The 27191-nt window shown below is 45.9% G+C and overlaps 1 protein-coding gene across 3 annotated transcripts in view; it reads right to left on the reverse strand.

The window, feature by feature from the left end:
• TBXAS1 (thromboxane A synthase 1) overlaps window positions 1-27191 on the reverse strand; it is a 542795-nt gene that overhangs the window by 89775 nt on the left and 425829 nt on the right. For all 3 annotated transcript variants that reach the window (XM_086952948.1, XM_086952950.1, XM_086952949.1), the window contains 2 exons: window positions 22959-23047; window positions 13002-13139 (listed from right to left, as the gene is read on the reverse strand). In XM_086952948.1, coding sequence (XP_086809074.1) covers window positions 13002-13139; window positions 22959-23047 — 227 coding nt within the window. The remainder of the gene's footprint in view (window positions 1-13001; window positions 13140-22958; window positions 23048-27191) is intronic.

The following is a 27191-nucleotide window of genomic DNA, read 5'->3' on the forward strand; positions in this document are numbered from 1 at the left end:
TCAAGAAATGAGCAAATTCAAAGAGGATTTGGAACAACAAATAGAGAAACATGAGGAAACTGTAAGATTGAGAAAACATAATAAATTTGTACGAGACGCAAATGACTACGCAGAAGGCAGAATCTTCACGTTTGCCCGAAAATATGATCTTTACAAAAAACCGTCTCAAACTAAAACCATTTCATCCTCCAGCCTATCCTCAATCACATCAAATGAATTGACAGATGAAGATCTAAACCTGGATGAAGAACAGAAGCGTTTTTTAGGGGACATGCGCCTCGTGCTCCAGCAGCGGCAATGGGAACAGGAGCAAGGGGCGCCCAGACAAATACGAGGAAGAGGAAGAGGCCGTGGAAGATCCTGGCAACCCAGACAAAAAAGCCAACAACAACAACACCAAAAAAAAACAGAAGAGGCAGGAGGAGAAAATGTACAAAACCCACAAAGTGGCCCGGAAACAAGGGGCATGAAACAGAAGAGGGGCAAATGATGGAAGAATTGCAAGTGGTCAACTTATCCAAAAGGATAATGACGCCAGCGGAAACGACTTTACTTAAAAGGGGCATCAACTTCTGTCCCACAAGAAAAATGGATTTAGCCCAAACAAGGATAGATTTATATCTATACATTCGAAAGATCAAACTGGCTAAACATTTCCTAGAGAGACAAAATAAACCTCAAATCAACAGAATTCCCATGAAACCATTCTCAGACCTAACTGTGAAAGACGTAGATGGGTACCTAACCCTTCTTAACCTAAATGCAGAGGAAGAAAATGAAATAACTCTGACTACAGCGATACCACAATTAGGAGCTTGGATAAGCAAAATGAAGGCCAAGTCCGAATTCTATCCGTAACTCACTCCGGGCAATAAAATCGATATCTTCCAGGAGGCGGTCATACAGGAATTATACAACATTCCAAAAACAAAACTTAAAGACAATCTGACCCCACAAGAACGAGTAGCACTGACAACCCTCATCAATGATAAAAATGTGGAAATAAAAATGGCAGACAAGGGGGGTAACGTGGTGATTTGGGACAAGGATCTATACACGGAGGAAGCGATGAACCAACTATCGAACCCCAAGTATTATGAACAACTAAAGAAGAACCCAATAGATCAACTAAAGAGAGAGTTAGATCAAAAACTCTTAATATGGGAAAACAGAAATCTAATCGACTATGAGGAAAGGAAATACCTAACAGTCGATTTTCCACGTATGGCAACCATGTACTTTCTGCCTAAAATCCACAAAAACCCCACTAGACCACCAGGAAGACCGATAGTGTCAGCAAATGGTTCATTGATGGAACCAATGGGTAATTTCATTGATTTCTTTCTAAGACCTTATGTGGAGAATTTAAAATCCTATTTGAAAGACACTACAGACTTTGTGTGTACAATATCTGATTTGGTTTGGCAGGATAACTATTTCCTAATATCCATGGATGTTATCGGACTTTACACAAATATTGACAATGATTTGGGATTGATGGCTTGCAAATACTTCCTGGAAAAACGCAACATACATTATAAGGAACATAATGACATGTTGTATGAAATGATCACATTGCTGCTCTCAAACAATATCTTCTTCTTTGGAGAACAACTCTATCGTCAGCGCAATGGCGCTGCAATGGGATTCTCATTCAGTCCAAGCTATGCTTGCATAGCAATGGGTTGGTGGGAGGAAGAGATAGCCTGGAATCAACGAAACATCAAATTCACCCAACACATCGTACAATGGAAGAGATTCATTGACGATTTATTCATAGTATGGGGGGGAAGTGAGAGTGAATTCGAAGAATATTTTGAACTTTTGAATAATAGCACAAGAGGTCTGAAATTCACCTACACAAAAAGCAGGCAATCGATATCCTTTTTGATACAGAAGTATATATCCAAAACAACAAAGTGGAGACCACCCTACACAGGAAGAAAACGGCCACAAATTCAACATTGGAAGCCACAAGCTTTCATCAACCTGCCCTAATTTCAAGTATACCATACGGTGAATTCCTCCGGGTTAAACGAATCTGTAGCGAAAAAACAGAATGGGAGAAGCACAGTGCAACAACAATGGAGAGATTCCGCAAGAGAAAATATGGAAAAAACTTGACGAAAAAATGTTGGGAAAGAGCCAACGAGAAAACTAGGGCAGATTGTTTGAAATCACAAATCAAAGAAAAAGAAATGGAAGAACCTATAAGACTAATACTGGATTATAGCAAAGAAGCAAAAGAAGTTGTCCAGATTCTCAGAAAAAACTGGAAATTGTTGAAACTGGATCCAACAATTGGTCAAAAAATGGGTGATCACCCAGTGGTCACATACAGCAGAACAACAAATCTGAAGGACCAATTGATCCATAGTCATTTTATGAACCGCAAAAAAACATCTTGGCTCAAAACAGTTGGATTCAACAAATGCTACAACTGCAAAGTTTGCGAGATAGCCAAACCAACGAAACCAATCGAAATGGCTAATGGAAAAACTTGGAAGATCAAAGAACTAATTACTTGCAAAAGCCAGTATACAGTTTACCTAATTGAATGTCCGTGCAAGCTGCGCTATATAGGAAGCACAATCTGTGAGCTTAAGAAGCGTATCTTGGAACATACCAGGGCCACAACCAACAAAGACAGAGGTAATGCAGTGGCCAAACACATGGAGACAAATCATGATGGCAATTGGCGACTTTTGAAATTTCTAGGATTGGAAACATTTTCCCCAACCGAAAGGGGAGGACATCGAGAAAAATTGTTGCGCCAAAAGGAATCACGCCATATCTTGAACTTTCGAACAATGACCCCTCATGGTCTGAACCAGTCCGAAGAACTTTATGTACACATTTAACAACAATGAAAGCCTCTCTTGATGTACTCCATAACTAACTTTTCCCTCCACAAAACCACGGCACAGTATACATAGAAGCCAAACTCTGGGCCAAAATTCAAAAGTACTCAATACATAAAACTTATGACAATTAATTAACACCCTTGTAAATGTCAGCCCACCAGAGGGCTATAAGTAGGTCTAATGGAAAAAGACCTGTACAAAAATACCCTATTGTTTGTTTATTATTGGAAAAAATTTTATCTTGAAAATTATTGAATTTAAAATGCTGGAAACAATAACCGTCCTTCCTTTTGTAAGGTACAAAAAACCTTAAGAAAATTATAAGGAAATAATTTATAAGGTACCATATGACTGAGTCAGCCCACTGGAGGGCTTTTATTTTATAGTAAATTCGATTCTAATCTCAATTACCTGGGATTTAGAAAGAAAGAACAATGATGGTGGTTTTCTGGCACACAAGAAATCCTTAATGTAAATATCATGAAAGGAATATCTGATTTAAAAACTGTTAATCAGCAGGGAATGGGTGTACAACTTGTTTTTCTGTGGTAATAACATGAAATGACATTTTGTAATGCAGTGGCGGCTTCTTTTGGTTTGGACCCGGGAGGCCCTGGGGGCAAAACACAGTTTGAATACATTGCGGTTTGGTTCTGCCGCGTGAAGCGACGCACTTGCCAGAAGCGCCAAAAACAAGAGGAGAGCGGAACCATCCAGGGATTATTTTGAATTCCTCTTGGGGTGCTCATCGCATTGAAATTCTGAGCTAAAGGAAGCAGACTCGGGAAGCGCTTGTGGAGGACGGAAACCCACGCTGCCCGGAGAACATATCCGAGGTAAGAAGGGATCCCCCTCTCTCCTTCTCAATATTAACGGAAAAATAAACGTGTAGTCTGCGCATTTCCTAACGGCAGACAATTTAAAAAGTAAAAGGATATCCTGGCGATTATGCAACGGCAAATTAAAACAAAGGGCATATGTTTCTGATGCGCTCAGACTCTTGGAAAGAGCGCGTGACACACAGTGAAACACGCGCATTCATCCAATAACATTTGTATCCATTATGGAACCAGAATCAGCCTAGTCAGTTTTTAAATAGCCGGCAGTCATTCAAAGAAACAGAACAAAAATACAAAATATAGCAATTGAACCAAAGCAGCAACTCACAGCATTGAAGAAATGGAGAAAAGAGAGGCTAAAAGAAAGGAACTTGTTACCAATATGTTCGACAAGGGGAACATGGAGAAAGCTCAAGCCAAACAGAGTGATACACCGAAGGATGACACAAAAGGGAAAATCAGAGCCTGGGAAAAATTAACCAGAAAAGAAATCAATAAATCTTGGGAAGTCATTGCATTACGCAATTATTTGGAAGCAGAAAGGATCCCAAGAGGCCTAAGAATAATGTTGATGCCTAGCCAGCAGGATGTAACAAACGAGCTACTACAGGAATGGGGGGCATACATCCTGAATTCATCATTGGGCCTAATAAAGATACTGGTTAGGCATATTGAAATTGCCCTGGAGAAAATAAAGGAACAACTGAAGGAAGTGGAAAAAGAATTGGAAGCATTAAAATTAAATCAAGAAATGAGCAAATTCAAAGAGGATTTGGAACAACAAATAGAGAAACATGAGGAAACTGTAAGATTGAGAAAACATAATAAATTTGTACGAGACGCAAATGACTACGCAGAAGGCAGAATCTTCACGTTTGCCCGAAAATATGATCTTTACAAAAAACCGTCTCAAACTAAAACCATTTCATCCTCCAGCCTATCCTCAATCACATCAAATGAATTGACAGATGAAGATCTAAACCTGGATGAAGAACAGAAGCGTTTTTTAGGGGACATGCGCCTCGTGCTCCAGCAGCGGCAATGGGAACAGGAGCAAGGGGCGCCCAGACAAATACGAGGAAGAGGAAGAGGCCGTGGAAGATCCTGGCAACCCAGACAAAAAAGCCAACAACAACAACACCAAAAAAAAACAGAAGAGGCAGGAGGAGAAAATGTACAAAACCCACAAAGTGGCCCGGAAACAAGGGGCATGAAACAGAAGAGGGGCAAATGATGGAAGAATTGCAAGTGGTCAACTTATCCAAAAGGATAATGACGCCAGCGGAAACGACTTTACTTAAAAGGGGCATCAACTTCTGTCCCACAAGAAAAATGGATTTAGCCCAAACAAGGATAGATTTATATCTATACATTCGAAAGATCAAACTGGCTAAACATTTCCTAGAGAGACAAAATAAACCTCAAATCAACAGAATTCCCATGAAACCATTCTCAGACCTAACTGTGAAAGACGTAGATGGGTACCTAACCCTTCTTAACCTGAATGCAGAGGAAGAAAATGAAATAACTCTGACTACAGCGATACCACAATTAGGAGCTGGGATAAGCAAAATGAAGGCCAAGTCCGAATTCTATCCGCAACTCACTCCGGGCAATAAAATCGATATCTTCCAGGAGGCGGTCATACAGGAATTATACAACATTCCAAAAACAAAATTTAAAGACAATCTGACCCCACAAGAACGAGTAGCACTGACAACCCTCATCAATGATAAAAATGTGGAAATAAAAATGGCAGACAAGGGGGGTAACGTGGTGATTTGGGACAAGGATCTATACACGGAGGAAGCGATGAACCAACTATCGAACCCCAAGTATTATGAACAACTAAAGAAGAACCCAATAGATCAACTAAAGAGAGAGTTAGATCAAAAACTCTTAATATGGGAAAACAGAAATCTAATCGACTATGAGGAAAGGAAATACCTAACAGTCGATTTTCCACGTATGGCAACCATGTACTTTCTGCCTAAAATCCACAAAAACCCCACTAGACCACCAGGAAGACCGATAGTGTCAGCAAATGGTTCATTGATGGAACCAATGGGTAATTTCATTGATTTCTTTCTAAGACCTTATGTGGAGAATTTAAAATCCTATTTGAAAGACACTACAGACTTTGTGTGTACAATATCTGATTTGGTTTGGCAGGATAACTATTTCCTAATATCCATGGATGTTATCGGACTTTACACAAATATTGACAATGATTTGGGATTGATGGCTTGCAAATACTTCCTGGAAAAACGCAACATACATTATAAGGAACATAATGACATGTTGTATGAAATGATCACATTGCTACTCTCAAACAATATCTTCTTCTTTGGAGAACAACTCTATCGTCAGCGCAATGGCGCTGCAATGGAATTCTCATTCAGTCCAAGCTATGCTTGCATAGCAATGGGTTGGTGGGAGGAAGAGATAGCCTGGAATCAACGAAACATCAAATTCACCCAACACATCGTACAATGGAAGAGATTCATTGACGATTTATTCATAGTGTGGGGGGGAAGTGAGAGTGAATTCAAAGAATATTTTGAACTTTTGAATAATAGCACAAGAGGTCTGAAATTCACCTACACAAAAAGCAGGCAATCGATATCCTTTTTGATACAGAAGTATATATCCAAAACAACAAAGTGGAGACCACCCTACACAGGAAGAAAACGGCCACAAATTCAACATGGGAAGCCACAAGCTTTCATCAACCTGCCCTAATTTCATGTATACCATACGGTGAATTCCTCCGGTTTAAACGAATCTGTAGCAAAAAAACAGAATGGGAGAAGCACAGTGCAACAACAATGGAGAGATTCCGCAAGAGAAAATATGGAAAAAACTTGACGAAAAAATGTTGGGAAAGAGCCAACGAGAAAACTAGGGCAGATTGTTTGAAACCACAAATCAAAGAAAAAGAAATGGAAGAACCTATAAGACTAATACTGGATTATAGCAAAGAAGCAAAAGAAGTTGTCCAGATTCTCAGAAAAAACTGGAAATTGTTGAAACTGGATCCAACAATTGGTCAAAAAATGGGTGATCACCCAGTGGTCACATACCGCAGAACAACAAATCTGAAGGACCAATTGATCCATAGTCATTTTATGAACCGCAGAAAAACATCTTGGCTCAAAACAGTTGGATTCAACAAATGCTACAACTGCAAAGTTTGCGAGATAGCCAAACCAACGAAACAAATCGAAATGGCTAATGGAAAAACTTGGAAGATCAAAGAACTAATTACTTGCAAAAGCCAGTATACAGTTTACCTAATTGAATGTCCGTGCAAGCTTCGCTATATAGGAAGCACAATCTGTAAGCTTAAGAAGCGTATCTTGGAACATACCAGGGCCACAACCAACAAAGACAGAGGTAATGCAGTGGCCAAACACATGGAGACAAATCATGATGGCAATTGGCGACTTTTGAAATTTCTAGGATTGGAAACATTGGCCCCAACCCAAAGGGGAGGACATCGAGAAAAATTGTTGCGCCAAAAGGAATCACGCCATATCTTGAACTTTCGAACAATGACCCCTCATGGTCTGAACCAGTCCGAAGAACTTTATGTACACATTTAACAACAATGAAAGCCTCTCTTGATGTACTCCATAACTAACTTTTCCCTCCACAAAACCACGGCACAGTATACATAGAAGCCAAACTCTGGGCCAAAATTCAAAAGTACTCAATACATAAAACTTATGACAATTAATTAACACCCTTGTAAATGTCAGCCCACCAGAGGGCTATAAGTAGGTCTAATGGAAAAAGACCTGTACAAAAATACCCTATTGTTTGTTTATTATTGGAAAAAATTTTATGTTGAAAATTATTGAATTTAAAATATATATATATATATATATATCCAACACAACCTCCAGTATTGCCGAAGGAAGGAGCCACAAACGGGGACTTTTGTTGAGGTTCTTTATTAGTTAGCAGATACAGCGTGATGCATTTCAGCGTGAGCCTTCCTCAGACGCCTCTGCCCAACTGAAAGTTTGTGCGCCCAGCTAATATAGGTCTCTGCAGCACTCCTAATTGCTGAGTGCGCGCCTCCCCCTACCATGTGATCGTCAGTTTCAGCGTAGAGCTACTCTCACTGCAACTCCCAGCATGCTTCAACCTGGGTTGGTGTGACGAGGGGAAACCAAGGTAAAGTCCTTATATATATTTTCTCTTTGATCAATTTATAGGATATACCTTTGTGACCCTCTTGATGAAGGCACGCCCAGTGCCGAACCTCGCGTTGAGAACTTTGAGAACTTTCATCACTCAGCCACACTATATCAGTTACATTTTATAACTTCTGTATTAACTATTTATATGTTTATTGTATTATATGTACATGTTGATATTTAATACTGTTTTGGACTAAGTGCCCGCCGATCGTAACTTGTGGTGAATAGGTTGTACCTGATGTATAATGTACTTTATTGTAATGTCCTTAATTCTTTTCTTTTTATTATTTCCCTACTTTTAGATAAACCTTAATAAAAAAGAATTTCATATGTTTTAAATAGTTGTTGATTTATTGCACTGAGCCTGGGTCATCCCCAAATCATGCCAAGAATAGATTGATGTAATGTGAATTGTATTTACTGCCTAGGAATTTTTCTCCATTGTGTGTCACACAGACAAAATGGCCAGCATATGACCCCCCTAGAGGAACAAAAACTGATCAATTAATGGACAATCTACACAGGCAACCAGAGTCACATGATGGGTGCAGCAATACTGAGATCTCTTATCACCATACTATCACACGACTAGCGGTAAAATGTCAAAATCAGCATGTCCCCCCCTGATGGAGAGAAAATCTCACTGCAGCAGTGGAGTAGCAGTAGGGTGTCTGCGGTGCCCACTCCCGCTTTTGGTAAGAGTAAACTTTCTAAATGAAGTAAACTGGTGTTCACTTCAGTCAGCACAGCTCTCAGCGCCTAGATACCCTCGGTGGTGATTAGCCGCGCTCTATAAATCCTGACTGACTAACTGAGATGCCTGATTGAGTTGAATAATCAAACAGCGACTGGATCTTTGCTGGGGCACAGGGGGCAAAGTCTGTGCAGCAGTGGCAGTAGTGGGAGGGAGTTTCCCGGTGCCTAGAGCCCTCTGGCCAGAGTCTGAAATGAAATAAACTGGTTCACTTCCGGGAATCTTAATTGATTGAAATCGTCGACAAAGCACCAGGCTCCTTGGCAGGAGTCAGAAACACAGGGGCATATTTACAAGCCCCTATCACCACCACAACGTCACTTTCAGTGATGTTGTGATGGCGATAGAATTGCCTTATTTACAAGGCAGCGTTATGCCACTTATCGTGGCTTAACCCTGCCTTGTAAATAAGGCACCCTTTCACGCTGTATTTAGCATGAAAGGGGAGGGCAATGGGTGTTGCTGACTTCTATTTACAAGGGCAACGTAAATAGGAAGCAGCGCCAAATTTAAGGCCAGGATAAACCTGGTCTTAAACAGGTGAAATGAGGATAAATGCAAATTGGCTATAATTGTTTATGTGCAGGAAGGTGACCCTTCTTGTACATAAACAATCACTTTAAAAAAAATGCTGTTTAGCACCTTTTAAAAGCAGCACACATGGAAGTTACATAACGGCATATAACCCGTTCTGTGCTCGCGTCAGGCAACAGCCGAAGGGAGCACTACCTTCTGGGTGCTGCGCAGGACCGTTGGCCGACGCAGCCCGCCCACTTTGCAGAACACCCAGTAAACGGTTTAAAGCTTGTTTATGTGCATAAACAATCTTTCCCTCAACACAGGCACCCTTGCACTATGGTGCAAGGGTACCTGCAATGGCGCTAGGCATGAACAATTAGCACCAGCGCAAGGGGAAACACAGGGCTGCACTATATTTTAGTAGATATGGTGCAGCCCTGTGTTTCTAAAGTGACAATGCGTGTCGTTAGCCTTCTTGTTTTAATGACACGCTTCGCCACTTTATTGTAAATATGCTCCACAGTTCCTTCCTCTCACATAAGAAACCTTGAATGCTCGAGCTGAAATCCTGATTCTGACGCAATAGGGAGTTTGCGCCTGGATTCGAATGTGCACTCCAGTGTTATGAGGGCTTTACTGATCTGTCTGCAACTTTCACCAAGCAGTGTGTGTCTCTCTGGCATTCTACCAACGCATTGAGCCAGCTCTTTCAAGTCTGTTATTTGTCATTTGAGGTGGCTACATATCTTTTAACCAATATGGTCATGAGAATGGTCTCATGTACTGCTGACATTGACAACTGACACGTCAACAGTGTTTCCACTTCCTTTGTATAAATCTTTGGATCCTCGTCCTTGAATCATCTGATCTACTGATTGGATTTATTGCATAAACAAAGAGTGGCCTTAACTCGTTCCGTGCTCATGCCGGCCGTCATGAGCACATGCCTACCGTGACTCATGATGGCCGGGAGCCGTCATGAGCACTGCGGCACCGCGCGCACCCCCCTGCCCGCCTCACACAGTGGAAAAATTAACACCGCAGCCAAGGGGTTAACATGCATTGATTAATGATTTTCAACATCACTTCCAATCAGGCGCGCAACACCCATTGGGCTCACCGGGCTTCAGCCCCCCCCCCGTCGCCTCCTCTGCCCGGGCTAAGATTACACGCACTGAAATGGTGCAAGATAGCATCCGATCGGAGAATGATTTTTTTAATGCTTTCTGAGAGGCCCAGCAGCCCGAGCCAGCCAGCCTCTGCTTCAGTGAGTGACCTCCTGCCCCCACCTCTTGTTTTCCTTTACGGTGGCGCCGCGAGGTGAAATCCTTGCCTGAAGGCAGGGATTTCACCTAAGCACTTGATCGCTTGTGAGCATGGGGTGTGAAGTGCACAGCAGGGGGAAAGGGCTGGCCAGTTAAGGTGATGCTTTTCCTTTGTAAAGGAATTTCTGCTGGCGTCATAGCCCATGGGGTGCTGTCTGTGCACTTGTATAGATGTGTATTTCATACAAGTGCGCAGACAGCAACCCCTGGGCTATGACGCCTGCAGGAATTAATTTACAAAGGAAAAGCATCACCTGCACTGGCCATCCCTTTGCCCCAGCTGTCTGTGTACTTGGATGGAATTCACATCCAAGGCGCTGCTCACCAGATAAATGGTGAACAGGGCCATGGATCTTTCTATTTTCGCATCCAAGGGCACCAGGGAAGAAGCAGAGGAGGCCCAGGCAAGGAGAATCCAGGAGCCATTTGACCCCCACCTATCTACTCTGAGACCTTCGAGGGACTGGATGCCAGGACACAGTGCTGCTGATCAGCCAGCCTCCACAGTATAGTATCAGAGGAGCAGGCAGCAGTTTTTTATTTATGTAAGTCCCAGTAACTTTAATGCATTTTTCAGTACAGCATTACCTACTGCCTGCATGTCTAGGTTACTTTGAATGTTGTTCTTGACTTACATACATAGAAACGTCAAAGAGTACAGTCCCCTCCAAATATGCAAATGTAGTGTAAGTTTGTAGTGTTCATTTTTTTTTGTGGTGGTAGTGGGTAATTTTAGAGTTCAGGGTGGGTGTGGGTTTTAGGGTGCCAGTGAGTACTTTTATGGTTCAGGGTGGGTTACGGATTGGGGTGCCAGGGGGTAATTTTAGGGCTCTGAGCGGGTATGGGTTTTGGGGTTCCAGGGGGCAATTTTAGGGTTCAAGGTGAGTATGGGTTTTGGGGTGCCAGGGGGCATTTTAGGGTTCAGGGCAGGTGTGGGTTTTGGGATGTCAGGGGGCTATTTTAGGGTTCAGGGTGGGTATGGGTTATGGGGTGCCAGGGAACATTTTAGGGTTCAGCGTGGGTATGTGTTTTGGTGTGCCAGGGGTAATTTTAGGGTTCAGGGCAGGTGTGGGTTTTGGGGTGTCAGGGGGCAATTTTAGGGTTCAGGGTGGGTAATGGTTATGGGGTGCCAGGGGGGAATTTATGGTTCAGGGAGGGTGTTGGTTATGGGTTGCCGGGGGGCATTTATGGTTCAGCATGGGTATGGGGTTTGGGGTGCCAGGGGTAATTTTAAGGTTCAGGGTGGGTGTGGGTTTTGAGGTGCCAGGGGATTAGTTTTAGGGTTCAGCGTGGGTATGTGTTTTAAAGTGCCAGGGGTAATTTTAGGGTTTAGGGCAGGTGTGGGTTTGGGATGTCAGGGGGCTATTTTTGGGTTCAGGGTGGGTATAGGTTATGGGGTGCCAGATGGGAATTTATGGTTCAGCATGGGTATGGGTTTTGGGGTGCCTGGGGTAATTTTAAGGTTCAGGGTGGGTTTGGGGGACAAGGGGGGAATTTATGGTTCAGCATGGGTATGGGTTTTGGGGTGCCAGGGGTAATTTAAGGTTCAGGGCGGGTATGGGTTTTGGGGCTCCAGGGGGGTGATTTTAGGGTTCAGGGTGGTATTGTTTTTTGGGGTGCCAGGGGGTAATTGTAGGGTGTGGGGTGGGTATGGGTTTTGGGGTGCCAGGGGTAATTATAGATTTCAGGGCGGGTATGGGTTTTAGGGTGTGAGGGGGCTAATTTTAGGGTTCAGCGTGGGTATGTGTTTTGGTGTGCCAGGGGTAATTTTAAGATTCAGGGCGAGTATGGGTTTTGGGGGGCAATGCATCAAACTAACAAAAATGTGTGCTTTAATTGTTGTCCAGTTTCAAATGCAGAATTCACCACATTTTTTCTCAGCTTGACCTGAGCATTAACCGATCCTGATTATCTGCCATTTTAGCTCCGCCCCATTGATTTACATTAGCCACGCCCCTTCATCTGCCATGTCAGCCCCCCCCGAAATTAAGACCTAGTTGCGCCCCTGCTTCCAATCTACTATGTATGCGCATGATTAATGTATGAAGGTTATTTCTGTTGTGTACCCTATGCTTTTCGTGACTTGCATCATAAAATAATACGTTTCTTCATAAAATGTATATCGCGTACGGCTGCTTTCCTTTCTGATATCTCTTTTTGATAATTCACATTGTGGTCTTATTGCTGAGTTGTGCTATGTGCTTATGTCGGCTTGTCACCAATTTGGGACATTCAATTATGTTTAATTGGGTAGTAATCATTTCTGAAAATGAGTCCCTAGTTGGCCACTTACTTTTGCTCTAATTGATACCCAAGCTCGCAAGGGGTTATCAGGTTGCCCTTTTAGTCTGTATACTTTATTTAATGGCATGCCACTGAAGAGTCAAGGCAGGCAGATTCCTGGCCAACTACCTAATCGATGCTGAATAAAGGTAAATAAAATGTTTGTGTATTTAACATTAGCAAGGTATAGTATAAAAACCGTAATGTACCGCTCGGGGTTAAATCTCTCTGGTTCCGGCCAGTACTCTGGGTTGTTGTGGATATATCCTACAGGTATCTCTACTACTGCCCCAGCTGGGATACGCTGCCCCGCTATCGTGCAGTCCTTGGCCGCCTCCCGGGCAAACCTGAAAAAAAGAAGTACACACATTGGTCAACAGAAATGATTGGTCAACAAAGTTGAATTTGACACTAAACAAAATAGCAGTTTGTACCTTATGGTAGTTGCACAAAAGGAACAAAATGTAAAATCTACAGGCATTGGTGGAAATACACTTTTTTATTTTTTTATTTCTTTATTCGCAAATATGATATCCACTCAGTATCATGTGTATCACATATACAGACAGTATGCAACATAAGCAATATCAATGGTATAACCAACATTCGCATGGAGTGGTATTGATCACAATGCAATAAGCTTCATATTTGGTGGAAATACACTTACGAACTCTAGAATGTAGTTAATCTGTTACTTCAAGAGACTTGCCACATTCACAAATTTATTTTACGGTGGGTAAGGTTCTGGCATTCCAGCTGGAGTGGCCCCCAAAATAAAGTAACACTCACAAACCAAAGGTTGCAACATTCATGATCATGTTGGCATTCCACCCTGGAAATGGATGCACATATGTTTCTGTCAAATGTAGCAGTAGGTACTTAAATAAAGTGTTGAACGTAGAGAAAACAAACTAGATGCAATGGGTGTGTAGAGGAGAGGGCTTACCACATGGAAAGGTAATTTCCCCGTGGAGGAACAAAATGTTACTTGTGGAAATCTTCATTGGAACTTCATGTAAACATACAGAATTGTCCAGCTGCTGGAAATTCTGCATGGATAAAATGTGAAATTTGAGTTCTCCTGAAATCTGTGATTGTTGCAGATTTCTCAACGTAACTAACACTTCATGACGACATGCCTGTTAAATTCGTATTTTACTGCGGCACTGTACATCCAAATGTGCTTCGTTAGGACTTCACATTTAACTGTGTGATTACTACATTGCAACTCAAGAGAGACCTAGTCTAGCATATTCTTCCAGGCTAAATATTCTAACAAGGAAAATCAGCTGTAGAAAAGGGGCAACATTTATATAAGGTAGGTGATGAACATGTCAAAAAACAGGCATATAGAAATTATGCAATGCCTCTTTCTCAGATTCAAGGAAAATGGTTTAACAATCTTAGACAGGGAAGCTCTGCAGCACAAACTGGAAGACAACCATCTTGCTTGGGAATGTATATAACCCTAAGAATAGACATGATCACAGGATAATAGTGTTGTCCTTGTATGGTAGAAACAAAAAGGGAGATCCAATGCCCAATGTTTTGTCTCTGAAGGAAGTGGCCTCACCAACCCTCAGTACCACCATCCTTCCTATGAAATAATTCGGACATCATGTGCCATGCACACAGCAGCCCTCCACCAGCGGAACCCTTTCGGGGCTTCTGTGGCTGCGAGCGAGCCTAAACCGGCCCTTGTTCCTGAGTGAAGCAGTGAATCCTTCCTCCTTGTCAAATCTGCCACCTCCCCTGTCTACCACACAACTGCCTCTATGGAATCAGATTCCACACTCCATTGAGTTCTGTCTGGGGATTTGGCAGTATCTCGTTTTAGGTGATACACACAGAGCTAGCTTGTCTCTAAATGTGTTGTGTCACCTCAAAGTAAAGCACTGTCCCAATTTGCAGATCAATAAATGGTATTGCTGTTTCTCAAAGTGCAAATATGGGGGTCTAACGATACTTGAAAATTGGATAATTTGTGTTTAGGAATGCTGAAATAGACCCTGGTATCTGGTCAATGGACTAATCACTCTCTTATCTTTAGCAACTGCCTCGGAATATCAGAACGAAGCAGCTTCGCTCTTCTGTTCTCCCTGATTGCACTCCTTTAGGTGCATCAAAACAGGCTTCATCAAGCCCAGTACATCAGAGAAATAGTAGCTAACAAAAGAACTTCAACCCCTATCTGAAGCCCAACTAGGCCTCCTTGCTGTGTCAACCATGCCCTTGGGGCCTCATCATTTCATTTCCAGACTAATGGAGGTAGGATGGAAGACAGCTCATGGCCACGCTTTCACCTAGGGAGCTCTCTCCTAATCAGATTGGAAACAAGCATTTACAATGCAATGGTTTTGCCTTTGTTAAAGTTAGAGCTATTGGCATTGCTCTTGACATTATTTTTATTTATGTTTTTTTAACATAAATAAATGGCATTGTCATTTACAATGCCACTAGCTTTATCTATCGCAAATGACACACAAACACACACAGAGCCCCCCCACACACACCCCCACACAGAGCCCCCCACACACAGCCACACAGAGCCCCCCACACACACAGCCACACAGAGCCCTCCACACACCCCCACACAGCACAAGCAGGCAACAGGGGCACACGGAGGCACAAGCAGGCAACAGGGGCACACAGAGGCACAAGCAGGCAACAGGGGCACACAGAGGCACAAGCAGACAACAGGTGCACACAGAGGCACAAGCAGGCAACAGGGGCACACGCAACAGGGGCACAAAAACGGAGGCACAAGCAGGCAACAGGGGCACGAAAACGGAGGCACAAGCAGGCAACAGGGGCACACGGAGGCACAAGCAGGCAGCAGGGGCACACGGAGGCACAAGCAGGCAACAGGGGCACACGGAGGCACAAGCAGGCAATAGGGGCACACGGAGGTACAAGCAGGCAACAGGGGCACACGGAAGCACAAGCAGGCAACAGGGGCACAAAAACAGGCACAAGCAGGCAACAGGGGCACGAAAACAGGCACAAGCAGGCAACAGGGGCACGAAAACAGGCACAAGCAGGAAACAGGGGCACGAAAACTGAGGCACAAGCAGGCGACAGGGGCACAAGGAGGCACCAGCAGGCAACAGGGGCACACGGAGGCACAAGCAGGCAACAGGGGCACACGGAGGCACAAGCAGGCAACAGGGGCACACGGAGGCACAAGCAGGCAACAGGGGCACACAGAGGCACAAGCAGGCAACATGGGCACACAGAGGCACAAGCAGGCAACATGGGCACACGGAGGCACAAGCAGGCAACAGGGTCATGAAAACAAGCACAAGCAGGCAAAAGGGTCACAAGCATGAATTGTAATTTAGACGGGGCTGAAGTGGAGAACGGTCAGTAGGGAAGTAGTGCGGTTGGTGCAGTGGTACCAGGCCGAAAGGTGAGAGGGGCTGTCTGCACCCCAGTTTGGACAATTTCCACTACCTAACAGGGATTGGTGGGAGGGGGGGGCGTACTTCTTGCTTGCTTTAGGGCTGTTACTTCGGGGACGCAGTGCACGCTCCTGCCTGCTGCCGCCGGGACACGACAACAGGCAGGGAGAGGACAGGCTGGGAGAGGGCAGGGAGGAGACAGGCTGGGAGAGGGCAGGCTGGGAGAGGGAGGGGACAAGCTGGGAGAGGGCAGGCTGGGAGAGGGCAGGGAGGGGACAGGCTGGGAGAGGGCAGGTTGGGAGAGGGCAGGCTGGAAGAGGACAGGCTGGGAGAGGACAGGCTGGGAGAGGACAGGCTGGGAAAGGGCAGGCTGGGAAAGGGCAGGCTGGAAGTGGACAGGCTGGGAAAGGGCAGGGAGAGAACAGGCTGGGAGTGGGCAGGCTGCGATAGGACAGGCTGCGAGAGGACAGGCTGCGAGAGGACAGGCTGGGAAAGGGCAGGGAGGGGACAGGCTGGGAGAGGACAGGCTGGGAGTGGACAGGCCGCGAGAGGGCAGGCTGCGAGAGGGCAGGCTGCGAGAGGGCAGGCTGCGAGAGGGCAGGCTGGGAAAGGGCAGGGAGGGGACAGGCTGGGAGAGAACAGGCTGGGAGTGGACAGGCCGGGAGAGGGCAGGCTGCGAGAGGGCAGGCAGCGAGAGGGCAGGCTGCGAGAGGGCAGGCTGCGAGAGGGCAGGCTGCGAGAGGGCAGTCTGGGAGAGGGCAGGCTGGGAGAGGGCAGGCTGGGAGAGGGCAGGCTGGGAGAGGGCAGGCTGGGAGAGGGCAGGCTGCGAGAGGGCAGGCTGCGAGAGGGCAGGCTGCGAGAGGGCAGGCTGGGAAAGGGCAGGGAGGGGACAGGCTGGGAGAGAACAGGCTGGGAGTGGACAGGCCGGGAGAGGGCAGGCTGCGAGAGGGCAGGCAGCGAGAGGGCAGGCTGCGAGAGGGCAGGCAGCGAGAGGGCAGGCTGCGAGAGGGCAGGCTGCGAGAGGGCAGGCTGGGAGAGGGCAGGCTGGGAGAGGGCAGGCTGGGAGAGGGCAGGCTGGGAGAGTGCAGCAAACAGCTGGCCTGGGAAAACAGCACAGGGATCCTTGAAACCAACGCCAGTACTTCATAACTGTAACCAGTCCCTATAAGACCAGGGAAGCAGTGCTTGGATCCCTGAAACCAGAGGCAATTCTCTGTGTCTGAAGCCTGTCCGGTAGCTCTAAAAAATATATTCCTTCCATTTTTTCCATTATTGGATCCCACATTTACTCCTGTATGGATTGTTTGGAACTGTAGTCGCATACCGCCTATAACCCACGTACTGTAGATCACCTGCTTTGTCAGTCAGTCCTTGTTTTTTGGAGAAAAAAAATTAGGAGGACCTGGCAGCTTCCCCGGCAATAACATTTTGCCCAAACCATCGTAAAACAAAACCAGCTTTGACAAACTCAAAAAGATGTCTGCCAACGCCAGACCTACTTGCTTTCCCAGTCCCTGTTACCCCTGCTGCTGACCTCATTAACACTTGACCCGGGGTTAGCAGTGGCGCTGCCATGCCCGGGTCTGGTGCAGAGGGCAAGCTGGGCAGGACAACCCTGACTGACGTCTATGATTCTATGTAGCTCTGTAATGCCTTCTGAGTGAGACCAGCCCTTCTCACGCATATTTATCATGATTAAATATTATGGGATGGCCGCGATATTTGCTTTGTGGAGAAGCGTGGCTCAGTGGTTAGAGGCGGCAGACCCGGAAGCTGAGATCGACCGTGGACCAGGGTTCGATTCCCCGCCTCGGCGGGTCTCGGGCTCAAAATTCCACGGACTCGACAATTCTCGCTCTGGTGCCTACTCAACTCACGGGGTCACACTCTGCAACTCTGGGCAATAGCTTGCTTAATCTCCATTACGGCCCCTCGCGGCGGGATGCCTGGCTTTCAACTTGTGGACACCCTGCCGTGGTTTCTCACCGGGGAATACCAGGACGGGTTCCCTAAGCAAGCGCCGGGACGCTTACGGGCAGCTGTGCGCTTTACAAGTCCAGCACATTTACATTTACATTTACATTTAAAGTAAATTGAACAACCGCGGTGCTCTTTTTAGATAATTTTGAGTGTGTCCTGTTTTGAATGGCTTAGTGAGCTTACCCGGGTCTGATCGCTTTAGTAGATGAGGGGGACAAGTGACACACGCAGTACCTACCGCTTCATGCTGTGCCACTGATGGCTGGCTCAAACCACCTATTTGTCATCGCCATCTGCAGGATCGCGTGCTAATCCTAGCTGATAAAAGAGTTCTATTATTAGCATGACAAAGAAATCGCATCATCTTTAAAAATAAAATATCAGGTCCATCTCGGTTGCCTCGGTGAAAGAAACACAGTAAATCTGCGCGTACTATGGCGCCCTCCAGTGGCAGTAAGGTAGATATTATTATTTTATGAAAACTACAGATTTTCAAAATAATTTCTGTATTTTTTTTAACAGAAAGGGGCCTGTTTTTCTATCTCACTTGTAGAACGAAGTCTGCGAGAGAGTTGTCAGTTAGTTGTTTTGGGGAACGCACAGACATAATTGTAATCGTGTAATGGAGAAAGGGTAGAGAATTGCTGTCCAGGCTTTGGAATGAACTTGGACAGCTATTACTGAGGAGGGGGAGCTCTGAAACCAGGTACAGACTGCCAGAATTATTTCCAAGACTTGGCTTTAAGATTCTGCATTTGGGAAGGGCATGGAAAATCATTCACAATGCCAACTATGGTCATTTAGTGGAAACCTTAACTTGCAGCCAGTTTCTTGTCGGATATGAGAGAAAAAACATTCAGCATTCTATTCGCAGCAGTGAACGCCTATGGAATTTCCATTCACAGCTTTGTTGTAGATTTACCCCAACAACGTGGTGGTACAGCACAAATTAATGTAACTTAGGCAATATTGTAAAAAAGAAAGCCAAAGAACTTTGCACATTTCAAAAGGGCGACATATGGACTGCTCGATTCTTTCTCGGGTGGCACCTAAACTCTGCACGCTTCCGCCAGATGTGTGGAAATCTTAAGCATGCAGTGGAAGACGAAAGAGTTAGGATGCAAGATCTATAAATACCGTCACCTCAACAACACGAATGCCAGACAGAAGTTATAATAAAATTATTATGAGACATGTGCAAAAAATGCATCTCAAATTATGGGCATCAAAATTAGGTCCTTTGCTGGTAAAATCTCAGAAGGGTTGTGGCATGCTATCAAGATTAAAAGACAAAGTTTCAAGGGGCATCAGTTCAGGTTCCTAAAGCAAGTATCCGACTAGAAACAATTTCCCAAAGCTTTGTCCAATGGTAATTTCATAAATTGTGTGGACTGCTGATCTGGCAGTGTGTTCTACCACGTGACAACTGCCTTTCGATTCGATTAGGGCGGTGAGATCTTTGCAAATAAACGGAAACGGCCAAGGATCAGTCATGGGAGTTTTAAAATACCAGAAGTGATGAAGAAGAACCTGAATGTATAGGTACCAATTTAGGGCAATCCATACACCCCAGAAGTGGAGGACACTTCACTTCACTTGGAAGGGTCGTCAAGGGTAATAGGGAGTTTGAGAGGGAGATACCATTAAGGAGAGTTCGTCACTCAAGCAGAGTAAGGGAATGGAATAAACAAGCACTGAAAACACACAATTTGTTAAAAGTAACCATTATAGTGCTAGACCTCTCTCTCTCTCGCCGTCCACCCATGTGTACCCCCCGACTCGTGCCCTGTCAGGACTCGTCTCCAAGAGTATCCCACACATTCCCCCTGCAAACCCTACCAACTACTGATCGTTTTCGCCCCCTGGGCCCTGGTGCAAATATCACCCGCCCCTTTCCCAGTCCTGATCTCCCGTGGGGATCCCACAGAACATCTTCCCCACTTCAGACCCTCTTTCCTCCTCTGAACCCTGCTCCACACACCACCCCAACTGCGCGTCTCCACAACACACCCCTTCCCCTGCCCTCTCCCCCCGTCACACACCTCCCCAGCCAGGCCCCCTCTCCAGCTCTCCGATCTCCCGCGCCCCCTCTTACCCTCGAAGTGGCCCACGCCTTCGTTCGCCCTGCGGGCGTTGGGTTGTTCGGGGTCCTTGTCCGCCATGGCCTCGGTGCTGCCTCCATCCGAGTCCCGGCTCCACTGCAGGGGGTGTGTGACTGTGAGCAGCTCCAGCAGGGACCGCGCCGCGAGCAATACAGAGCAAGGGGGCCGAGCCTGGGTGACAGTGCTGGGCCCGCCCACCGCTACAGGGGCGTACCTCAACTCTCCTCCTTGCCTCACCACACCCACAGGGGCGTACCTCAACACTCCTGCATGCCCCCCACACCCACTGCTGCCACGGGTAGCGGGAGGGAGCCTCCCCTAGCCCCAAAAAAAAGAAATCGACTCACCTGCACCTTGCGACGGCGGCACTTCTCCGGTCTCCCTCTTCGGCATGGGAGACCGGCAACGTCGACGGCGGCAATCTCTTGGGCACTTCTCCGGTCTCCCTCTTCGGCATGGGAGACCGACAACGTCCTTCGCATCTCCCGGGGCTCCCTCCAGGCCATGGGAGCCCCGCGTGGGCCGCCATACTTCTTGCCGTCTTCCTTCTTCCCCCGGGCTGCGGGGGGCGGGCACTTCCGGCCGGCCGCGCTAGGATTGGCCGGCCGGCTAGTCACTTCCGGGTCGCCGCGGGCATCCCGGCGGCCCGTCTCTAGCTCAGGCAGGCGGGCGGCAAAGTTTCCCGAGGAGTGGGCTCCCTCGCGGACCAGCAGTGACGTCCACGCAGCTTCACCAATCAGGTCCCCGGCTTTTGGCTGACGTCGCCAAAAGCCAAAAAATCTCGGGAACGCCCCCGAATCTGGTCCGGCATTGACGGACAGGCCCATCGTCCAATGGCTAGGCTCCATTTATGGAGCTAGCCAATAAATGACGGGGGCCGTTCCAAAGTACACTACAATACTCATTAGGTTTTCGCCTGCGCGAAAATGCTGCGCAGAGCGCAGCTTTCGCCAGGCAAAACCTAAAAAGGCCGTCCCTCGCCCGTTCTTCAATTGAACCTCAACCTTGTTCTCCAAGAAGGGCATGTATTCATGTATATTCTAGGTTTCAGGCAGTACTAACACTCACTTTCCAAACCTTGGTGCATGCCACCAGATGTATGCATATCCCACTGCAGTTTAATTGTGACTAACATTTCTGCGGGAGTTGTACATATTCTCCTGGAAATCTACTACTGGTTAACAGTTTAATTCTTGGTAAAATGCAGAGGCCATATTTCAAAAGTGGACAAGCAGAGCCAATTGGTTCTACCTTTAGGACCAAACTGGTTTTGTATGGCTAAATAAGAAAACAAAAGGGTATGATGTGGCTGGCTGCCTTATTTTGGTGGGCCTCATGGGAGGGACAAACAGAAAATTGACAATCTGGGACACAAATAAGAAGCAGACAAATGAGAGTGAAAGGAAATCCAATCAATGGTAAGCAATGGGAGGGCTCCAAGCTCCTGTACGTTCTCGGTAAGCCTATAATATGCCTTGCAACAGACAATGTACGCACTGTCTAGTAGTCTAAACTAAAAATGATATGGTTCTTGCTCTCTTAATTTTGTTGTCTGAATTTTAGTATAATTCAAACGTTTTGGTGATAGCACAGTCTTGTAAACATTTTGTTGTTACTGAATTACATTTTTTTTAAAGTTGTAAATGTTAAGGGGCTAAAGAACTAAGGCACCTTTTAGAATTCAGTCAATACGAGTTTCGATCATATTAGTGCTTTTTCACAGCATGATAAAATATTCAAAAGCTTATGAAAACTGTTCTGCTGGATCTTTGCACACAAATAATGAGGTGATCAGGTATACATTATGCATTTCTTTCTTTCTTTTGCACTCTCATGGTCTCTTTTCCTAGTTTGTGTTACGCACAATGGTTTATTATTGATTATAGCCTTCTATTGCATTGGTGTGTAGAGATTGCAGGAGATACCTGTGTTCACAGAGTCAGCACTGTGGTGGTGGCAGGCTTAAGAAATGGGAGAGCAAATAAGAAACAGCAAAATGGGATCTTTTAGACTCCAATCTGAAATCAGATGGTCACGCTCTGATAGTCGACCAATGCATAAAATAACCATTAAGTTTGTAATGTGTGGTTATTACATTAGGTGGCTTGGATTTTGGGCTCCCCTAAGAAACATGCACAGGTAACCTTTGAAAAAATTATGGAAGAAAATTGTTATTTGAAACTTTTGAACAAATCAGAATGCAGAATCTTGTGAAAACACTTTTTAAGTACCAAAATAGTTAAGTTCAAGCAAAACAAATGTTGACTGAATTTATTCATTAACTCTATACAAAGATTTTTAAAATACAGAATAAAAATATAACTCCTATAATAAAGTCTTACTGACGAGAACATTTAATTCCACGGTAGTGCGACCAAAAGTATATAAGATAAAGACCAGAGTGTGTTTAAATAAACCCAAAAATCCAACAGCAAAAAAGACCAACAACTACAAATGGCGAGCATGAATAGTCTTCTTGGCCATTCCTAGTAGAGAAATGGCAGGCTTCTGCAGAGCTGGATTTTAGAGATATTTCTCTTGTTTGCCATCACTCCGGTATAGAACAGTGCTTGGCAGCAGTGTTACTGGTGACAGATCCTACAAAGGGTTGCCTTTTTTTCATTTTACTATACCAGTTGCCCGCCTTCTTACACCCTACAAACTACTAAGAAACAGTGAATACCTGAATGCAGGTGGGTACATGCGCAGGGACTCTGAGAGCACCATGTCCAGGTAAGGCAGCCTTTGCACCGTTGTGTAGTCTGGTAGACTCTGTAATTGCAAGAGAGATATTTACCATTCAGCAATGAACAGCCTAAGGATAAACAAAAAAAAACTGTTGTGGGCAGTCTACACCCGTTGATGCAACAAACCTTCCTGACAGCATAGGTGTTCTTTCGTGAATCGCAAACTGCAATGTGATGGCTTATTTCGTATGGTTTGCAATAATTCTCATTTATGATGGAATCACAGACATAAAAATGTCTCTTGGTGCGACGGAAAACATGAACATTGCCGGTAAAATCCCCCACTTTTAGCTTCAAACCCTCACTGATTCTGCAGATTCCTCTACGAAAGGCTTCACCCCAGGATTCTGGTTAAATTCTACTCAGGCAGCATTGGTTTTGATGCTGTCAATCTCGCTTGAGTACCTTGGATGGACGTGCTAACTCTATCCTGCCTAAGCATTAAGGAGCAATGTTTCTCAGCCTGTACCTCTAGAAATCCTTAACACCTTATTAAGACTTGGCTCAGAGCCTGCCTCCAGTATCCCCAGAGCCCTTGGCTTACACAGGCTGTGCACAATGGTCCTCTACCTAGTTGTCTGTCTCCAGTATTCAGTGAACTCAATTTTATCTTATCCAGTTCCTAATCTGTATCCAGTGTCTCCAAGGACAGCAAGTACTCTAGGTAGGCTGTGCATAATGGTACAAGCATTATAGTTTGCATTTAATACCTTCACCTACCCAAAATACTCTATCCAGGCATTCTACAGCCTATTAGCATGCCCCAGACATCTATACTTGACTCTACTTATGCTATCCAACCTAGTTATCATTACCCCGATGCTGAGAACTTCCATCTAGTGCCTAAAAAAAGGGTGTATGCGCAGTCCAGGATGAACTATGGACCTACTTTTATTACCCCCAGTAACACATCCTATACTTCTAAGTCTTGTAGCCAGCTTTCAGTCTCCTCATTGCTTTTCAAACTGTGGGAATCTATGTCACTGCCGCTACAACTATTACTTCTATTACCTTATTTACCACTCTGTTATAATTATTAACTTGCATATCATAACCTTAATATTATATGTTTAGAATAAACATTATTTATGTTTTTATGGATTTGGATGTTTTAATCGAAATAATTGAATTCATGATTGATTAGAATGATGTTTGAAAACTCCTTCACCTAATCACATTGTTAACGTATTACTCCAGCACTTAACCAAATCGTTACAATTATTCTTTCCCTGACCTAAATCTATTCCTTATCCTGACCATTAACCTATACTCTACCCAACTCATCAGACTGATAGAGATAACACACTCTTTTTTCCATACATGATCTCCATACAAATTGGACATGTTCTTTGTCCCATACATTTGCACTGCCTCACACTGTATGTTGAACATTTAGCTAAGACAATTTTGCCCTAAATTCACTATTACTATTTTTTCACTGGAGAAAACCATAAACATGCATGCCCAATTGGTGGTTACAACCTGAATTTGGAACAAATGCGGCAATTGAGGGCGCACAAAAAAATGCCATACATCATTATATTCAGGCTAACAAAGGCTCTGTTGGGGACACACTGACTAAGTGGGAGGCCTTCGAAGTCTACATAAGAGGGTTCTGTATTAGAAAGACATTTGGGGTTTGCAATGTGCTTTAGGGAGTAAGGAAAAACCTAAGAGAGAGAGTCGATATTAAAAGGTGGGTTGGTAATTATGATACTGTTTCTGATATGATGAAAATTGTAACATGTTAGAAATGGGATCTCTGGCTGGCCAAGGCTCGCGCCCAAGTCAGTCAGAGGCCACCACTCTAAGTCAGGGCAAGGGAATTACACGCCAAGATAACCCCTGCTCACTCTCTAGGTAACGTGACGCGAGCAGCAAGGCTAAACCTGGAGGCTATGTAGGTTAAGTGTTTGCGCGCGCCCCAGCAACGACACCCAAGGCCCACCACAAAAGAAACTCCACACAATGTTATATGTAAAAATAGCCTTTGTATTATACCAAAACACATTAGATGAAAACACACACTTTACAATGTCCCAACAAGCACGGGCAGAATTTACAGGTGATATGTACAAGACAGGGCCACATGGACCAATGTCAGGAATAGTCACTTTTAGAACGAGCATTTAGAACATAGACTTTAAATCACTGTAGCACAAAATAGAAAATAGCGCACACAACCAGTAACTACTGGTAACAGGTAAGGACCACCTACGCAATCACCATACAGTTAGGGGTATAGGCATAGGAACATTTTACACATGATGCATCCTAACATTCAGAGGTGTAGGGAAGGAAAACACATGATGCATAACCATACATTCAGAGGTGCAGGAGAACACAATTGCGCAGAACTCACATTTAGTCACCACCTGTGACTGTCCCTAGGCCAACTGGCCTCTCTAGGGCTAGGACGCCCTGTGTCCCAGTGTCAGGGGCCTAAACGTAGCAGCTGCCCACTAAGTGCTGGGCAGCTGTAGAACAATAATGGGGCCAACGCTGGAGCCTCGTAGGCTATGCACAAATGACTGGGCCCTGAGCCTTTACGGCTCAACCAACAATAATGCGCCGGAAGTTGGAGTCCCCCTCTGGGGACTCTGAATCCTTCCTGAGCCCCCGGGGCCCTCGTGGGCCCTTAAAGCAAAATGCGGCCCGTCGTTGGAGTCCCGCTCGGGGGACTCGAAATATGCCAATATGCCCCCTGAGCCTCGTGGGCTCTTAAACAATTATAGCCCTTCTTCGTGGGAGTCCCTCTCGGGAGACTCAACCTGGACAAATGCTCCCGGAGCCCTTGCACTCACGGAGCCCCCGCCTCAGCCCTCTGCACTTACCGGGCTGCGATGCCGGGCCAGCTTCCTCCACGTCGGGACGAGGCTCAGACTTGCGGGGCTCTTCCCTCGCACGTGAGTCCCGCGGGTCAACCAGATGTACTTCCTCTGTTTCTGCCGAGGCCCCATCCACTTCCGGGTCACCTCCGGCAGGGCACCGGCTCCCGCAGGCTTCTCCTGGTGCTGCGGGTGGGGCTCCCTCCTTGGGGGAGCCTCGCTAGGGGATGGCTTTTGTGTGGAGCCTCCGGGCTCCGGACTCCTCGCGCAGCACTTCCCAATGCTGGGTAGGCTCCCGCCTGGGCTTCCGGATGTCCCTTTGCCCCGCCCTCGGCCTGCCTGACTTCCGGCCGGGCGGCGGTGGCGATTTCGTTCGCAGCCACGGGGTTTAGAAATGCCGGGTGGGCACCGGCAAAAGGGGTTAACGCGCTCCCTAGCGCTATCGACAACAAAAATAGAGCGCTCCTCAGCGCTTGTGGACTATAAAAGCGCTCCCAGGCGCTTAGGGGTGAAATAAAAGTGCTTCCAGGCGCTTGGAGGGGTGAATATAGCGCTCCCAAGCGCTATAGCAAAGAAAAAGTGCTTCCAGGCGCTTAGAGAAGGAATCAAGCGCCCCCAGGCGCTAGAGAAACAAAAAGCCCAGCAACAAGGTCCTTCTTGGCATGTAGCAAGATGGGGGACAAGGCTGGGCCCAGGGGCCAGCTCACTGGGCCCTCCAGGCAGGAAGGCAGTCCCAAGTGGCGTTTCCTCCTGGCGCCCAGCAGCAGCAGCCCCCCCTCAGTAGGATCAGGAACAGTAGAACACCTGTAAGGGGACACAGCCCCTTTTTATACTAATAAATCCTTTGTCTGATTTCAGGGTGATGGGAAAAACCAGTCGCAGCTGGTTTGTGAGCACTCTTGATGTGCTCAGCCCCTCACTCTATTCACTGGCAGGGCTAGGGTCATTAGACGCACCACAGGGGGCGGAGCCAGCATTGTGTGTGGAAAGCCCAGCCCTATTCAGGACCCAGGTGCACCACTCCCTCAAATCACACATGCTAATCTCAACACTCACCACCCGGCAGACCCATCATGACTCATGGAGCCTGGCACCCCAGCCAGCTCCAGCCAATCACACGCCAGCACATTCACTGCACAGACAGGCACACTTCTAGAAGTGGCACTTCCATATTAGACACAAACATGCAGCACGCATCATTGAGCAGCATTCAATCACACAAATCCGCACATACCAAACTCGAGCATGCACACCCCACTTATCAGGAACTACCGGGGACACATACGTTCCCCATGCATTCCTATGGGAGGGCAGGCCAACTTTACTCCACGCCCTCAGAGT

This window comes from Lissotriton vulgaris, chromosome 1_2, assembly GCF_964263255.1.
Source record: "Lissotriton vulgaris chromosome 1_2, aLisVul1.2, whole genome shotgun sequence".
NCBI classification, from domain to species: Eukaryota; Metazoa; Chordata; class Amphibia; order Caudata; family Salamandridae; genus Lissotriton; species Lissotriton vulgaris.